The 15,121-nt window shown below is 37.1% G+C and overlaps 1 protein-coding gene across 1 annotated transcript; it reads right to left on the reverse strand.

The window, feature by feature from the left end:
- Positions 1–6,997: 6,997 nt before the first annotated feature.
- Positions 6,998–13,173, reverse strand: LOC137032835 (zona pellucida sperm-binding protein 3-like). The gene is made up of 9 exons (XM_067404797.1): positions 12,506–13,173; positions 11,509–11,627; positions 10,332–10,435; positions 10,085–10,262; positions 9,892–10,009; positions 9,488–9,579; positions 9,320–9,408; positions 9,104–9,223; positions 6,998–7,122 (listed from the first exon to the last, which is right to left on the reverse strand). The coding sequence occupies exons 1-9, from the start codon at positions 13,046–13,048 to the stop codon at positions 6,998–7,000; spliced, it is 1,488 nt and encodes a 495-aa protein (XP_067260898.1). The 5' UTR covers positions 13,049–13,173.
- Between the last annotated feature and the right edge of the window lie 1,948 nt (positions 13,174–15,121).

A 15,121-nucleotide genomic window follows, 5' to 3' on the forward strand; every position in this document is an offset into this window, starting at 1 on the left:
AATGTTTAAAAATTTAACAAAATAAGAGAGATCATACAAAATGCATGTTATTTTTTGTTTAGTACTGTCCTGAGTGAGATATTTTACATAAAAGATGTTTACATTTAGTTCACAAGAAAAAAAAAGAAGCTGAATTTATTCAAATGGCCCCATTGAACCATTGATTCTTATTATGTGTGTGGTTACCTGATGATCCACGACTGTTTTTATGTTTTGTGACGATTGTTCATGAGTCTCTTGTTTGTTCTGAGCAGTTAAACTGAGCTCTGTTCTTCAGAAAAATCCTCCAGCTCCTGCAGATTCTTCAGTTTTCAAGCATTTTTTGCATATTTAAACCCTTTCCAGCAGTGACTGTATGATTTTGAGATTCATCTTTTCACACTGAGGACAACTGAGGGACTCAAATACAACTATTAAAAAAGGATCAAACATTCACTGATGCTCCCGAAGGAAACACGATTTTCATTTAGTACTGCTCTTCGGAACCAACAGAAGATACTTGGATGTTTCCCGGAAGAAAAATTAAGTATTTACCTTGATATTTGAATTCAAAAGTCTTCACCCCCCAGCTCTTAGTTGTGTTTGAGTCCCTCAGTTGTCCTCAGTGTGAAAAGATGAATCTCAAAATCATTCAGTCACTGCTGGAAAGGGTTCAAATATGCAAAAAATGCTGGAAAACTGAAGAATCTGCAGGAGCTGGAGGATTTTTCTGAAGAACAGAGCTCACTTTAACTGCTCAGAACAAACGGACTCAACGGACAAACATCACAAAACAAAAAAACCGTCGTGTATCATCAGGTAACCACACACAGTATTAAGAATCAATGGTTCACATAAGCTACTTATAAATGGGGTTATTTTAATAAATTCAGCTATTATTTTTTTTGTCTTGTGGATTATATGTAAACATCTTTTATGTAAAATATCTTACTCAAGACAGTACTAAACAAAAAATAACATGCATTTTGTATGATCTCTCTTATTTTGTTAAAATTTTACACATTTTCACAGATTCTGCAAGTGGTTCACATACTTTTTCTGTACACGATCAGGCATAACATTATCACCACATTCCTAATATTGTGGTGGTTCCCTTTTTGCTGCCAAAACCACCCTGACCCATCGAGGCTTGGACTCCTCTATACCCCTGAAGGTGTGCTGTGGTATCTGGACCAAGATGTTAGCAGCAGATCCTTTAAGTCCTGTAAGTTGTGAGGTGGAGCCTCCATGGATTGGACTTGTTTGTTCAGCACATAACACAGATGCTCGATTGGATTAAGATTTGGGGAATTTGGAGGCCAAGTCAACACCTCAAACTCATTGTTGTGCTCCACAAACCATTCCTGAACCATTTCTGCTTTGTGGCAGGAGCATTATCCTGCTGAAAGAGGCCACAGCCACCAGGGAATACCGTTTCCATGAAAGAGTGTACATGGTCTGCAACAATGCTTAGGTAGGTGGTACGTGTCAAAGTAACATCCACATGGATGGCAGGACCCAAGGTTTCCCAGCAGAACATTTCCCAAAGCATCACACTGCCTCCGCCGGCTTGCCTTCTTCCCATAGTGCATCCTGGTGCCATGTGTTCCCCAGGTAAGTGATGCACACACACCCGGCCATCCACATGATGTAAAAGAAATGTGATTCATCAGACCAGGCCACCTTCTTCCATTGCTCCGTGATCCAGTTCTGATGCTCACGTGTTACTGTTGGCTCTTTCAGTGGTGGACAGGGGTCATCATGGACCTGACTGGTCTGCAGCTATGCAGCTCCATACACAACAAACTGATGCACTGTGTATTCTGACACCTTTCTATCAGAACCAGCATTAACTTCTTGAGCAATCTGAGCTACAGTAGCTCGTCTGTTGGATCGGACCACACGGGCCAGCCTTCGCTCCCCACGTGCATCAATGAGTCTTGGCCGCCCATGACCCTGTCGCCGGTTCACCACTGTTCCTCCCTTGGACCACTTTTGATAGATACTGACCACTGCAGACCGGGAACACCCCACAAGAGCTGCAGTTTTGGAGATGCTCTGACCCAGTCGTCTAACCATCACAATTTGGTCCTTGTCAAACTCGCTCAAATCCTTTCGATTTCCTGCTTCTAACACATCAACTTTGAGGACAAAATGTTCACTTGCTGCGTAATATATCCACCCACTAACAGGTGCCGTGATGAAGAGATAATCAGTGTTATTCACTTCACCTGTCTGTGCTCATAATGTTATGCCTGATCGGTGTATAATGCATATAAAAATGCACTTACATTTGGCTTTCCTATCAAATAATCAGTCAAACAAGTAGTGTTAAAATATCTCACTGGAGATGGAAGGTCAGGTCCAGCATGTTGCATATTGCACAGTATTCTTTTTTACTTTTTCAGGTATCCTGTGCATACAGAAATTCACTTATTGAGCATAATATAGCCTACTATACACACACTGCAGCGCAGAATAGCAGTATGCTTTTGCGAACACAGGCTTTCTTTGTTTTGCATTGTGCTGAGGGTAAGGAATTTTTTTTTTACTTACTCTGTGTTTCTGCACACATGACACATAAAAAAAACCCTGCTACTCTGCTTACTCCATTCTTGTCCTTTTCTTGTATTGTATGCATGCATATTTCCAGACAAATTACACGTTCACATCTGGGGGGAAAATTAATAAATGAACAAATTTGCACGCTTATATCCGCTACCAAAATCAAAACTAACACAAATGCAGGACATGTGGGACGGGACTGTGTTTCCTCACAACAAAGAAAAAACAAGATGTGCTCACACAGTGCTTTTCAGGAAGCTGTGGGGAATTTTAGTGGATTTTGGACTGGGATGATGTGTTTTTTTTTCTTGAATCTGGTTCTTGTTCAGCACTGGAACAGGTCTTAAAGGGGTGATTGATTATGATTTCACTTTTTTAACTTTAGTTAATGTGTAATGTTGCTGTTTGATCATAAACAACATCTGCAAAGTCACAACGCTCAATGTACAATACAAAGGGAGATATTTCCTTTTAGAGAAATTGCTTTTTAAAGACTATTGAGCTTCTTCCTGCGTTAGTGACATCACAAACCCCAAAATTTGCATAAACCCCACCCCTGAGAACATGCAACAACGTGGGTGAGGCCATGTTGGGCTGCTTTAGAGAAGAGGAAGAGTTGTTGTAGTAGAGTGTTGTTGTCATGCCGTCATTTTACACCAGACTGATTCACAAACGAGGATCAATTCAATGCTGGATTTGCACAAAAGATGAACATGACGGCACATGCTAGTGGATGAGTTGAATCAACTCGACAGAAACTACATAAATTTATCCACTAACCGTTCAGAAACGTCCAGTTTCACTCTAAAAGTTGTAACTTCTTCCTGAGTCTCTCCATCAGTGTCGACTCCGTAAGGCTGAACACCATTACTGACAATCCTCATTTTGGCTGTATGAGATTCTCCAGCTTTGTTGTTGTTGAGCAACTGAAGCACTAGCTTTTAAAGCTCCGCCCTCTTCTGGAAAATGGGCCGGAAGCAGCAGCTCATTTGCATTTAAAGAGACACACACAAAAACGGCATGTTTTTGCTCACACCCATAGGGGCAAATTTGATGATCTGTGGGGTATGAAACTTCACAGACACATTCTGGGGACACCAGAGACTTACTGTATATTACATATTGTAAAAGGAGCATTATAGGTCCCCTTTAAAGAAGCAAATCAGGACACTCAGACAGAAGCATTATTAACATGTTTTATTTAATACAAACATTTTATTTTTATTCTCAATCTGTGGACTGTTTGCATTGGTTCTGCACAGTTACTTTCTAATGACCTAAAATCGAAATATGTTACAATAAAGTTCCATTTGTTAACATTAGTTAACTCTATTAGCCTATACCCCTGTGGTGAAAATCAAGTTTTTAATGTTGCTTATATGTCTATGTGGTGTTTTTAATAGCTTTAAGACAAACTGCACTGCTGTGAATTTTCTCCTTAAAACTGCAGTAAGTTTAACAAAGACAGTCTCAAAAAAGCGGTTTGAAATCGCTCGTTCTCTGCGTCATAAATATGTTAACCAATCACGTCAATGTGCGGGCGGGCTTTAGCATATCATTAACTATGCTGCGAAGCCTGTATAATTCACTCTTCCACCTCTTCTTCTGAATACATTTCTGGTTTAAACATATTTGTCTGAATTAAACCAGAATTTCCTCTTGCTATTGTGCAGCGTTTACTACAGTAAAGTTGACCGAGTGGATCTCTGAGATCATGTGACTGAGTGGAGGCGGGGCTAATTTTCATGTGCATAGATCCACGTATACTAAATGAAGCAAGGGTGTAGAGTTACATTCAAGCGATTTTAAGGCATGAAGATTTTTTTTCACAAGAAAAACTTTTAAATATGTCATTTTGGTGATCAAAGATACAATTTTTGACTACAGTGTGGGACTTTAACAATGAATAAAGCATTCAAAAACATTTGTTAATCTAGTTCATGTTCATTTCAACATTCACTATGACCTGACCAGTCATAAGTCATCATCACCTCAAAATCCAGTATTAGCCGCTGAAACGACCTCTTTGTTCATTCATTTTACAAAGACAATTACCTCATCATTTCCTGAATACACTGAAGTGAAGTCTGTGATCTGAAGACATCATATGTGTTATTAACAGAGGAGGTCAGTGAAGCCCAGACTCAGGGCCATTACACAGACTAAGAGGAACTTAATTGTTTCCTGAGTGTCTGGATCTTGGGCTGCAAGAGAAAGGTAATTAAATCTCCTCCTCCATTATGAGCAATTCATTGTTGACGGGGGTCTTAATTAAGGGGGTTAATTATGAGCTCTGACAGGGTCGTCTCGCTCCAAGACAGGAGGCCTTTTGTCATCTTTATCATGGTCAGTCTACCTTCCTCATTCAAACACAAGAAGAACAGGGTCATTACAGTGACTCAAGTGCTTTATTTGAAGATTAGTTGTAAACACGCTATACACAAAAGAAAAGACACCGTGCAAATGCAGAAAGACATCATTCACAAGTTGCCAAAAAATACAGAAATATTAATGAGTTAACCCCATAGTCTTCGGTCAAAAATTACAGAAAATTTTAGATTTTGAACTTTTAAACAATTTCTCATCAGAATGGGATGAATCTTGGTGACTTTTGTCATATTAGCTATGTGAACACAAAAAAATCATGGACACGATTCAGATATGTTAAAGAGTCAAGGACACACTTGGCTCCTTCACAGCCAAAAATGAAAAAAGAGAGATAAAAAAAAAGAACCTCTGGTGGTACAAACTACAGATGAGCCACTGTGCAGAAAAAAGTGCACAGCAATGAAGGGGTGACTCTAAAATGTCAAGAGTGTAAAATAGATTGTGCATTTTTTTAACATACACTATTGTGTACTGTTTTCAATAGGGAAAAATAGCTAGTAAAAATTGTATAAATATTGCATAGTATAAAATACCCTAAAAATGTTAAATAATAATAAAAAAGAAAATATTGAATAAAAATATTACATTGGTTTTCCTGAAAAACAAAAAAAGTTACATTTCAAAGCTTTGGTCACTTTTGACTGTTTAAGAGTCACATAGGCTCCATCACAAAGTATAGAAATATTGAGTTACAATGATTTAAATGACAAAATTGTCTATGTTTATGCAGTTTTTATGTATTCTATATTATAATTACATTTATATACTGACACAAAAAGACTGTTATACAAGAATATACAATAATACATTTGAAATACCATCTTAAAAGTAATGTCTCATAAATATTCACAATTACATTTAAAAAAAAAAAAAAGATTTCTGGAAAACAGCACAAAATAGTTTAAAAGTAGGATTTTCTGCAATATTTGCAGTTTTAACCCTCTTTTTTTTTTTTTTTTTAAATATAATTTCTTTGTATTTAAAGTATTTCCAACACAGAAATAGAAAAAAAAACCCAAGGCAAGTGTTGCATTCTTTGAAAATGTGCAACAAATAACATTATATTATGCATTTGTGTGTCAGCTCATTAAGTTATGAGTTATGATTTCTCTGATGTTTAAAATTAAGTTAATGATTTGATAAAAAAAAAAAAAAAAAAACCCTGTTAAATATGCTCACCTTATGGCTTTGCTTCAGTCATTTTGATGCATTACATTTAAAAACGTAATGAAAGTTTAATTTCTTTAAACCTTTGTTTTGGGTGCAAATATTTCTAGTCAATCATCTGGTCAGAGACATACAATTTTATTCCACAGCAACATTTAGTAATTTATCATAACTGCCATGAATTATAATGATGTCCACATGAGAATTCTCCCTTTCTCTTCACTATGGTCAGGATCTTGTTTTGGGCATTCAGAAGGCAGTAAACTGCCACACCATAAACCATGAGGTTTATTACTCATTACAGGGTCACTGTGAGTCAATGGATGCGTTTGTAAAGCACACCAATATTACACCACATCAGCTGGCTACAAACACACCATTATACTTCCATACCCCACTTCATTTCAATAAAGCTTCCTATTGCTTTTATGGCCATTTTAATTACGTCTATTTGTCTTCCTGTTCCCATGAGCGCGGATGCAGTCCGTTTCACCAACGCAAGACAGACCATAAAACTCAAAATATGAAAGCCATTTTTATGCAAGGGGTTTTATATTAGACTCATATTCTCTGGAGATAAAATAAAACAAATGACAAAAAGTAGTTGAGCAGTGAAAATCAGTCTGAATTTAACTTTGAAAGCAAACAAGCACACTTATACATGTAGCCAGTACATTTGTGTCACTTTAACAGTGCAATGCTGGAAAGCCATGAACAGCAAATTGTTACCGTGTTCCAAACTGGTAAACAGTGCCGCATCAGCAAGATGATGGGTCATTTACTACAGATGGGATTCCCTGAACAGAAACGAGAACCTAATGGGCTTTAACCAACTAACTGGAGGCAACAGCAGACCAAGGAAACAAAACACACCAGTTAGACAAAACAGCTTTTATTCTCATTCACAAATCAGCGCAGGCAGTTTCTGACGTCTTTGGTAAAACAACGTTCCAAGGATAATGACACACAAGATTACAACTGTGACCACCAGAGCAGTCACGAGCACCAACTCGATGGAGTACTCTAGAGGAGGAAGAAGGTAAAGGAGTAAGGGTTATGATCCTGGACACAGACAAATCACATATACAGTGGCCCTAAAAAGTATTTGAGCTCTTAATGTCATTGTAATTGCATTAGATACCAAATAAGCAAAATCTAAGCTACTTTTTCAACTATTTATAACCAACTGGTCTCAAGGTGACTTATGGATGTAATGTTTATGCCTGTACTTTTTTTTTTTTTTTGGAAATGTGCTTTACAACAAACCATGTGCAAATTCATAAGTCAATGCCATCGCCGTGTTTACCTCGGTAAGTTGACCGAGTGGATCTGAGCTGGTGCGAGTGGTCGGAGGCGGGGCTAATTAGCATATTGATCCACGTATAATAAAACAATGGTGTGGAGTTACATTCAAGCTATTTTAAGGCATGGAGAAATCTCATAGAAAAAAAAAATGTTTAAATATGTAATTTTGGTTATCAAAGATGAGTTTTAAGGGATAAAATTGACTACGGGGGACTTTATAGAAATGAATACTCAGCATAAATACATTGAAATGATCAAAAGTGACAAATGCTGGGTTAAAAACAACCCAAGCTGGGTTAAATATGGACAAACCCAGCAGGTTGGGTTAAAGGACACCTATTATGCCCTCTTTCACAAGATGTAATACAAGTCTCTGGTTTGGTCAAGTTTCAGCTTAAAATACCCAACAAATTTGCCCCTATTTGGGGGTGAGCAAAAACATGTCTTTTACTATATTGCTGGCTAAAAATAAATCCAAAATTGGTTGGAAAAAAAAAAATGGCTGGGTGTAAACAACCCAATCCCTGGGTTTATCCATATTTAACCCAGGATTTTTATAGAAGTGTAAAGGCATTTAAGGATATAAAAGACTTCCAATGTCAAATAAATACTGTTTTTAGGATTCGTTTGAATGGGAAAAAAAGTGAAATTAAAGTGATAGTTCACCCAAAAATAAGTTAACCCATGATTTACTCCCCTTCAAGCCATCCTAGGTGTATGACTTCTTTCAGATGAACAATCAGTTATATTAAAAAAAATATATTATATATATATATATCCTGGATCTTCCAAGCTTTATAATGGGGGGGTGAATGGGGGGCATTTTGAAGACTTTCTGAAGCAAAGCAATGGGTTTTTGTGAGGAAAACTACCACAAATCGATGCAAATGGCCATCTGCTGAAAGCTAATTATTATAGTTTAGTTTTAAATGTGGAGGAGTATCCTCGGACCTGATGCATGACGTATATGTGAAGGCGAACATGGAAGCGCAGAGAATAGAGCAAAACAAAACACCAGTCACAAATTAAAAGTCTAAAACAATTTTTAAAGAGATGTCAGAGGATTTCAATATAAGAGTTTGAGTTTGTTGCTCAGCCCTATTTGTTTGAACCGTGAGAGTCAAAGCTTACACTACTTCTACATCCTATGACTTGCTCAGTATGTGTACAGTTGTCTGCCGGAAGGTAGTTATTAGAATTTATAAAGTTTTAAATATGTATATTTCTCTTACAAAAACGCGTCGCTTCATTTCAGAAGGCATTTATTAACCACCTGGAGTCGTATGGATTACTTATGATGGATATGCTTTTTTTGGCTTCAATGTGTGGCCCCCCCATTCACAACCATTACATACTTCGAGCCAGAATTTAATATAACTCTGATTGTGTTCGTCTGAAAGAAGAAAGTCATATACAGCTAGGATGGCTTAAGGGCAAGTAAATCATGGGACTTTGAGTGAACTATCCCTTTAAGCAGTTTTCAACGGTTTCCAACAAATAAGAAACGTTTGAGCAGCAAGAATGATTTCTGAAGGATCATGTGACACTAAAGACTGGAGTAATGGAGTAATTCAGCTTTGATCACAGGAATAAAGCAGACTTTTCAAATATACGCCTCAACCTCAAACTTTTGAAGGGCAGTTTGCATTCTGGGACACTGTATGCTTAAAGCCATCATATTAATGAAGTCAACAGTCACCTGCATCTTTCGATGACACCTGAGAAGACTCTCCAATTTGCAGTAAAGGCTCTTCCTCAATTGGTTGTGGCTCCTGGACAATAATCGGTCCAATAGTAGCCTCATCTTCCAACATGGAATCTTAAAATGCAAAACGGATTGAAACATTCAAGTTGCGCAGAAAGAGTTTTATAGCTTTCCAAATATCTCGGGATGGATTCAAAAGTGGAACGATACCATCAGAATCCAGACTTCTGCCCTTCCTCGTGATGCAGCTGGTCTCACAACAGTCACACACTTGATTGTCTCCATTTGCAGCAGTCCAGCTGTTAGGAAACACAGGAATACTCATTGGACGTCGAATGGAGACGCACAAACTTTCTTCCGACATTACTTCACCCATACCTGTTTGTTTCTTGAACAAATGAGCAGGCCTTGTTCATAATATCAATGGGGCTGGATGTTGTAGTAGCCTTTAAATGACAAGTGATGTAGATCTGGGAGAGAAAGACAACTAAACTCAATCTGTTCTGTTTACACTTGTTTCTGAGAGTGTACAGTTTGATTAATTCAGATTAACAAATGGCTGATCTAAATCAAAAGTGCAAAACTTGTACTTGGGACATCTTACTCAAAAGTTCACAGTTTTAATTCAAGGATACATAGGACTATTCTAAAGTAGGCTACTAACATGCATTTTTTAGGGGTTACTAAGGTACAAAGTTGTCCTTTTAAGGGTACTACCCCAGTGACAAGCTTTTGTACCCCTAAAGGTACATTTTTCTGATCGTATACAGTAATTGACTCACCGATCCATGGGAATCTTGGTTAAATCTGAATGCCTCTATCTGAAATTGTAACTTGTCATCCTGTATCCTGGGCATGAACCTGGATCTGGAATTTGTCAGCTTGGCATCCACCATGCATCTAAAGATTTCATTTAACCGTATAAACCAACAATAGCGCAATAGTTCGATAGGTCTGTCTGGAATAGTCGCTCACCCGCTGTTCTCGATGAACGTGTAGATGGTGGTGGTTTCCCCGCTGGGGCCCAAAGTAGCAGCGCAGCTTTCCACAAACACCCGCAGGGGAACGTGATTAGCACGGACCACTGAGGCTTCCAGGTTTATGAAATCTCCCAGAAAGTAGGCGTTTGAGGGTCGCTCATACCTCCAGTCATCTGTAGAACAGGTCTGATTAAGACATTCAGGTTAAGAACTAAACACAGTAATGCTAAAAGGCCACTTACCAGTCATGAGCTTAAGGGAAAAGTGTAGATGTTCTTCGCCAGATTTCACTGCAGCATATGGAATCCAGGTGGGATGCAATGCATTACTACTCACATTGTGTTTCCTGAAAGTTACATGATACAATGTACAGCATTTGGTGAACCAAAGTATGACAACTATTTAACTTAAATTGTAAGTTTAGAAGGTTAAATTTACAGTAGTGAACATTTGAAGCGGATCATAAAAGTTCAATTTTGTCCTAAAACAAGGTTTTAGGACAACTTTGAAATGTTTTGATCGACTTCAAATGTTGACTACTAATATATATATATATATATATATATATATATATTAATGTAAAAGTAATGTTACAATATTCAATTACTCCCTAAAAAAAAAAAAAAAAAAAAAACAACTAATTGCATTAATTAGTTTTTTAAAAAGGAAAGTAATGGGTTACGTTACTTTCGTGTTATTTTCTCTCACCTGGTCTGGGTTTGCTTGTACCATTTTTGGTAAATGTAAAGGCCTTTTCACACCTAAACTGAAGTGAGCCTCAGACTGAAGGAAACGCAAATTCACGCTAGTACAATAGAGGGCGCAGCTCAAAGAAACCTTTCAGCTGTGCTGAAGCGCAATGCCTCTGCACTTATGCTGCTTTCACATGCTCTCAGAATTATCATAAATGCACGTTTCCCAGGTAAAAGTGCACATGAACGCCCTCCCATTTCGTAATCATGACTTCAGAAATTTGGTAATTATCAAATTTCTGACTCCCCATTTCGCTCAACATGGGTTCAGGAGAGCTATCAATCAATAAATAGGAAATCAAAGTAACCTGCATTACATATTTGAAAAAGTAACTCCTTTTTTAGAATTTATAAGTAATTAGTTACTTTACTACTACTTGAAAAAAAGTAATCAGATTACATAAATTGCATTAGGCTACTTGTAATGGTTATGTGTTCATCACTGGTAATAAGTGAATATAGGATTAAACATGAGGGGTAAAAATGTATTTGGACATTCTCATAAAAGGCCAATTATAAGCTCATTCCCAAAACAACTTTATTCCCAAAATTTCTGCATGTTGAACCAAAATGCTGTCATAAATAGAACTCTTAGAGGTCATGACTCCAGCTCTTATAAACTAAAGCTTGATTGTTATGTTACTTTGAAAGATTTAAAGTGTGTTACCTTGGGTAGATGCAATGAATTGCAACCATAGCTTCATTGGTCTTCACAATAGGTGTGTTAGGAAGAGGTGAAGGTGAATACACCAAAACAAAGGAATAAACAAGTGAATCTTCAGTCATCTGGGGGGAAAAGGCCACAATTATTCATACAATATATTAAAACGATAACGAAAAAAAGACAAGATGACGACAAGACAAAAAGGATAAAATTCAAAATAAGATATTGTTAGTAATTATTAAATTATATACACACAAATAGAAATTGAGACAAAATACAAAAGGCAATATGTACATAAATAGCTACCTAAATAAAGCAATTATTAAATAGTCAACCGATCTCCCAACCCCATATTACACATTTATCTTTATCATATGGCCATGTTGAGGCCATTAATGGTCACAATTCCGTGCGCAAAGACCCGCCCCCTTTAGTTACTGTTGCTATGTGTAGGTCTCTCAGGCCACACGTTCTAAAATCATCGAGGAGAAAAGAGGACACCGACAGCGAGTCGACAGACAAGACAGAGCATGTTACTTATGATATGAAAGTCACAATTTGTTTTTAGATTTTAAAGACATTTAAACAAATAACGTTTTGTAGCTCTTTAATGTGTCGCGACAGATCAAACGGCTCGTGAACCGATCATCTCTTCATACTAGTTATTCTTTTAGCATCAAATAAACATGAATGAACTTAAGGAATGTTTCAACCACGGACAGACGTCAATTCACACCATTTTTCCAAATTCAAATCCACCGATGTTAATCCAATAACTCCCCTGACCATTTTGTCTTACAAAATGGCGGATCCGGCGTTATAGTTGGTTAACTTAGATCGCCTGTCAATCAAACTCGCGGCGAAGGTTCAAATTGATCAAATATTGACTATAAAAAGGTTACAAAAAAACTTGTTTAAATAAAACCTTGCTCTAATAGCAGGATCACAACTAGAAAACATAAGTAAATAGTAGAGCTGTGCGAACCAGAACATACAGTACCGTTAGTGTGCTTCCACATTCTTGTAATGCTGATTCAAAGGCAACAATCCTGGCCTGGTCATCAAATCCAACAGATGGACAACCACCCAGCGTCAAATCAGAGGGGTTGATGAACTGATTGTTTCCCAGGAAATCTTGCTTCACCTGCACTTTGACAGAGACCTCACCACAATGAACCTCCACGGTGTTTGCAGGCTCTGGCGACTCAGGTACAAACTCTGGCCCCATAACCAACTCATCCTTGAGGTCAGGATAGAGATCAGGACCTGGAATGGGCTTCTGGAGTCCCTGTTGGGTTTGTGAGAACGTCTCAACTGTTTGCTCAGGTTTTATAAGTCCAGAATTCACTTGGCTTCGCAAAGGCTGGCTAGGCTGAAGGGGGACGGGTGCGTAGTTGGTTCTCTGGGATTGTGGTTGCATTTGCCCCATTGCTGGGGCAGGTCTCCAAGGAGCCACAGGTGCAGGTCCCCTGGATTCAATAAGGTTTTGAAACATGTTGGGTGCAAAGCCTAACACACTTTGATCAGGCATTTGCGCTGGCATTGGCTGTCTGAAGACAGCATTTTGACTAAAGCCCTGGTCTAAAGATTGTTCCCATACATTCAGTTGTTCAGCACAACACAGAAATCCACATGAAACTATAATTATAAAATCAATAACCACTGAACTTCTTCCCATTGTTGGTCTCTCAAGACATTCCTCTGAGTGCTCAGAGGATATAACAACTCCCAATCACTCTTTATTGTTGATTGGTTGGAAAGATCAGGTTCAAATTTGACTCCGCCCCTTTAAATTTCCCTCCAGCCCATGCCAATCAAATTTACTGTTGACAAATTCACAAAGTAGTTTCCCATGTTAATACTTTCATCTGATCACATGATGGCAACATGAGGAAATGTATTTAAAATTATTTTTAACAATAGTATTATCATCATTATGAAAAAGAAAAAAGAAATGAACTGGTTTCATCAGAAAACACTGACTTATTCAAATATGATTTTTTTTATTAATATTAAAAAATGCACTTATAATTTTAACAAATGTACTTTTATACTTGCATAAAAAAATGAGATTCATGTATTTTAAATATAGACATATATTTATATTTTTGAACATGGGTTTTCACCAGAAAAAGATACATTTAAAATACATCATATGATATATAAATATGATGTATATTAGAAATATGATGTTATACTTATAGAAAAAAAAAACAGTTATTTCATACTTGCATAAGAAATTAGGCTCATGTTTAATTAATATACTTCATATTAACATATTTATACCGGGCATTTTTTAAACGTCCAATAAAAAAAAAAGTTAATGAAGTCAAGTGGATAACCTTTGTAGGAATTAGGCTTCTATATTTATTGTTTCTTTTAACTTTTCAACTTTTTAAATTTGTATTTAAAAAAAAAAAAAAAAAAAAAAAAGCAAAATAGCACAGCAAAATCATGCATTTTACACCAACAATCTGAAGTGAGATTAATCTTTGTAAAAATACAACAATTCTTTTTAGTTCTTCTTTTACTCATTTATGCCACAATAACATATGCTAATTAGGGGAAAAACACAATAATTTATGTAAATATATCACAATATTCTCTATTTTCAGAGATTGCAAAAGATTCTGTTCCACAAAACACATTGCTGGTTCCCTCACACATAAAGCGTATTTATCAGGTGGTGTGTTGTGTTTGTCTTTCACAGAATTTTACGACATGCTGTGCTAAACACTCTGACACAAGAGGAAGCTGTGAGAGGACAGGTCTCAGATCAGTTGGAGCTGCCTATCAACCCTATTATGCTGTTCAGAGTAACTCTATTAATGGCCTCTAATTTGGCCCAGGGGATCTGAATGGGACCGGTGGCGTCTGCGACTCCGGTGCCAGAAAGCAAGGGCCATCTGCTGGGGACCGCAGGAAGCAGGTATCCATGACCCCCTACTCCCCACAGACACAGACAGGCAGCAGCTGCTCATTATGAAACATGCTAAATGAGCTCTGAGTACTGTCATACAGAGAGTCTCACACCACTAGAGGGCAGCGCCAGCTGTAATTATGTTGCATTTAGCAGCTGGGAGCTTTAGAGGACTTTCAGGCTGGATGAATTCAGAATAGCATATTATCATTTCAGCTTAATATGGCAGAAATTGTAGAATGACTATATGATATTCCAAATTCAGAAGGTTTTGGCTAATTTTGCAGTATGTATAGATACTGTGCACAGTATGCATCCTTTCCAGATGCATGACCAATTACATTTGTCAAAATATGCAGTATAAAACCCTGTAGAAAAGAAAAAAAAAAATGAATGAATGAGTGAATGAACAAATGCTGGGTTAAAAATTACCCAAGTTGGGTTAAATGTTTGTCCAAACTGCTGGGTAGTTTTATTTAACTCAACTATTGTTTAAAAATGACTGTATTGCTGGCTTAAAATGAACCAGAAATATGTTGGAAATGAACATTTATTAATAGGTTTAATAAATAATATTTAAAAATAAACATTTATTAAATTGCTTATTAATAAATGTTCACCTTTTGATTATTACTGTTGCCTCTAGTAATTATGTGTCTGATTTTTAATTTCCAACCTATTTTGGGTTAATTTTAA

The sequence above is a fragment of the Chanodichthys erythropterus genome, chromosome 12 (genome assembly GCF_024489055.1).
Source record: "Chanodichthys erythropterus isolate Z2021 chromosome 12, ASM2448905v1, whole genome shotgun sequence".
Taxonomy (NCBI): domain Eukaryota; kingdom Metazoa; phylum Chordata; class Actinopteri; order Cypriniformes; family Xenocyprididae; genus Chanodichthys; species Chanodichthys erythropterus.

What these genes read in the sequence shown, in the direction of transcription:
- LOC137032835 (XM_067404797.1), bottom strand. Translation starts at nt 13,048, where the DNA reads ATGCCAGCGCAAATGCCTGATCAAAGTGTGTTAGGCTTTGCACCCAAC. An exon ending in ACGTTCATCGAGAACAGCGG is followed by an intron (nt 10,010 to 10,084) that starts GTGAGCGACTAT and finishes TGAAATCTTTAG; the next exon opens with ATGCATGGTGGATGCCAAGC. An exon ending in GGTGTCATCGAAAGATGCAG is followed by an intron (nt 7,123 to 9,103) that starts GTGACTGTTGAC and finishes TTCCTCCTCTAG; the next exon opens with AGTACTCCATCGAGTTGGTG.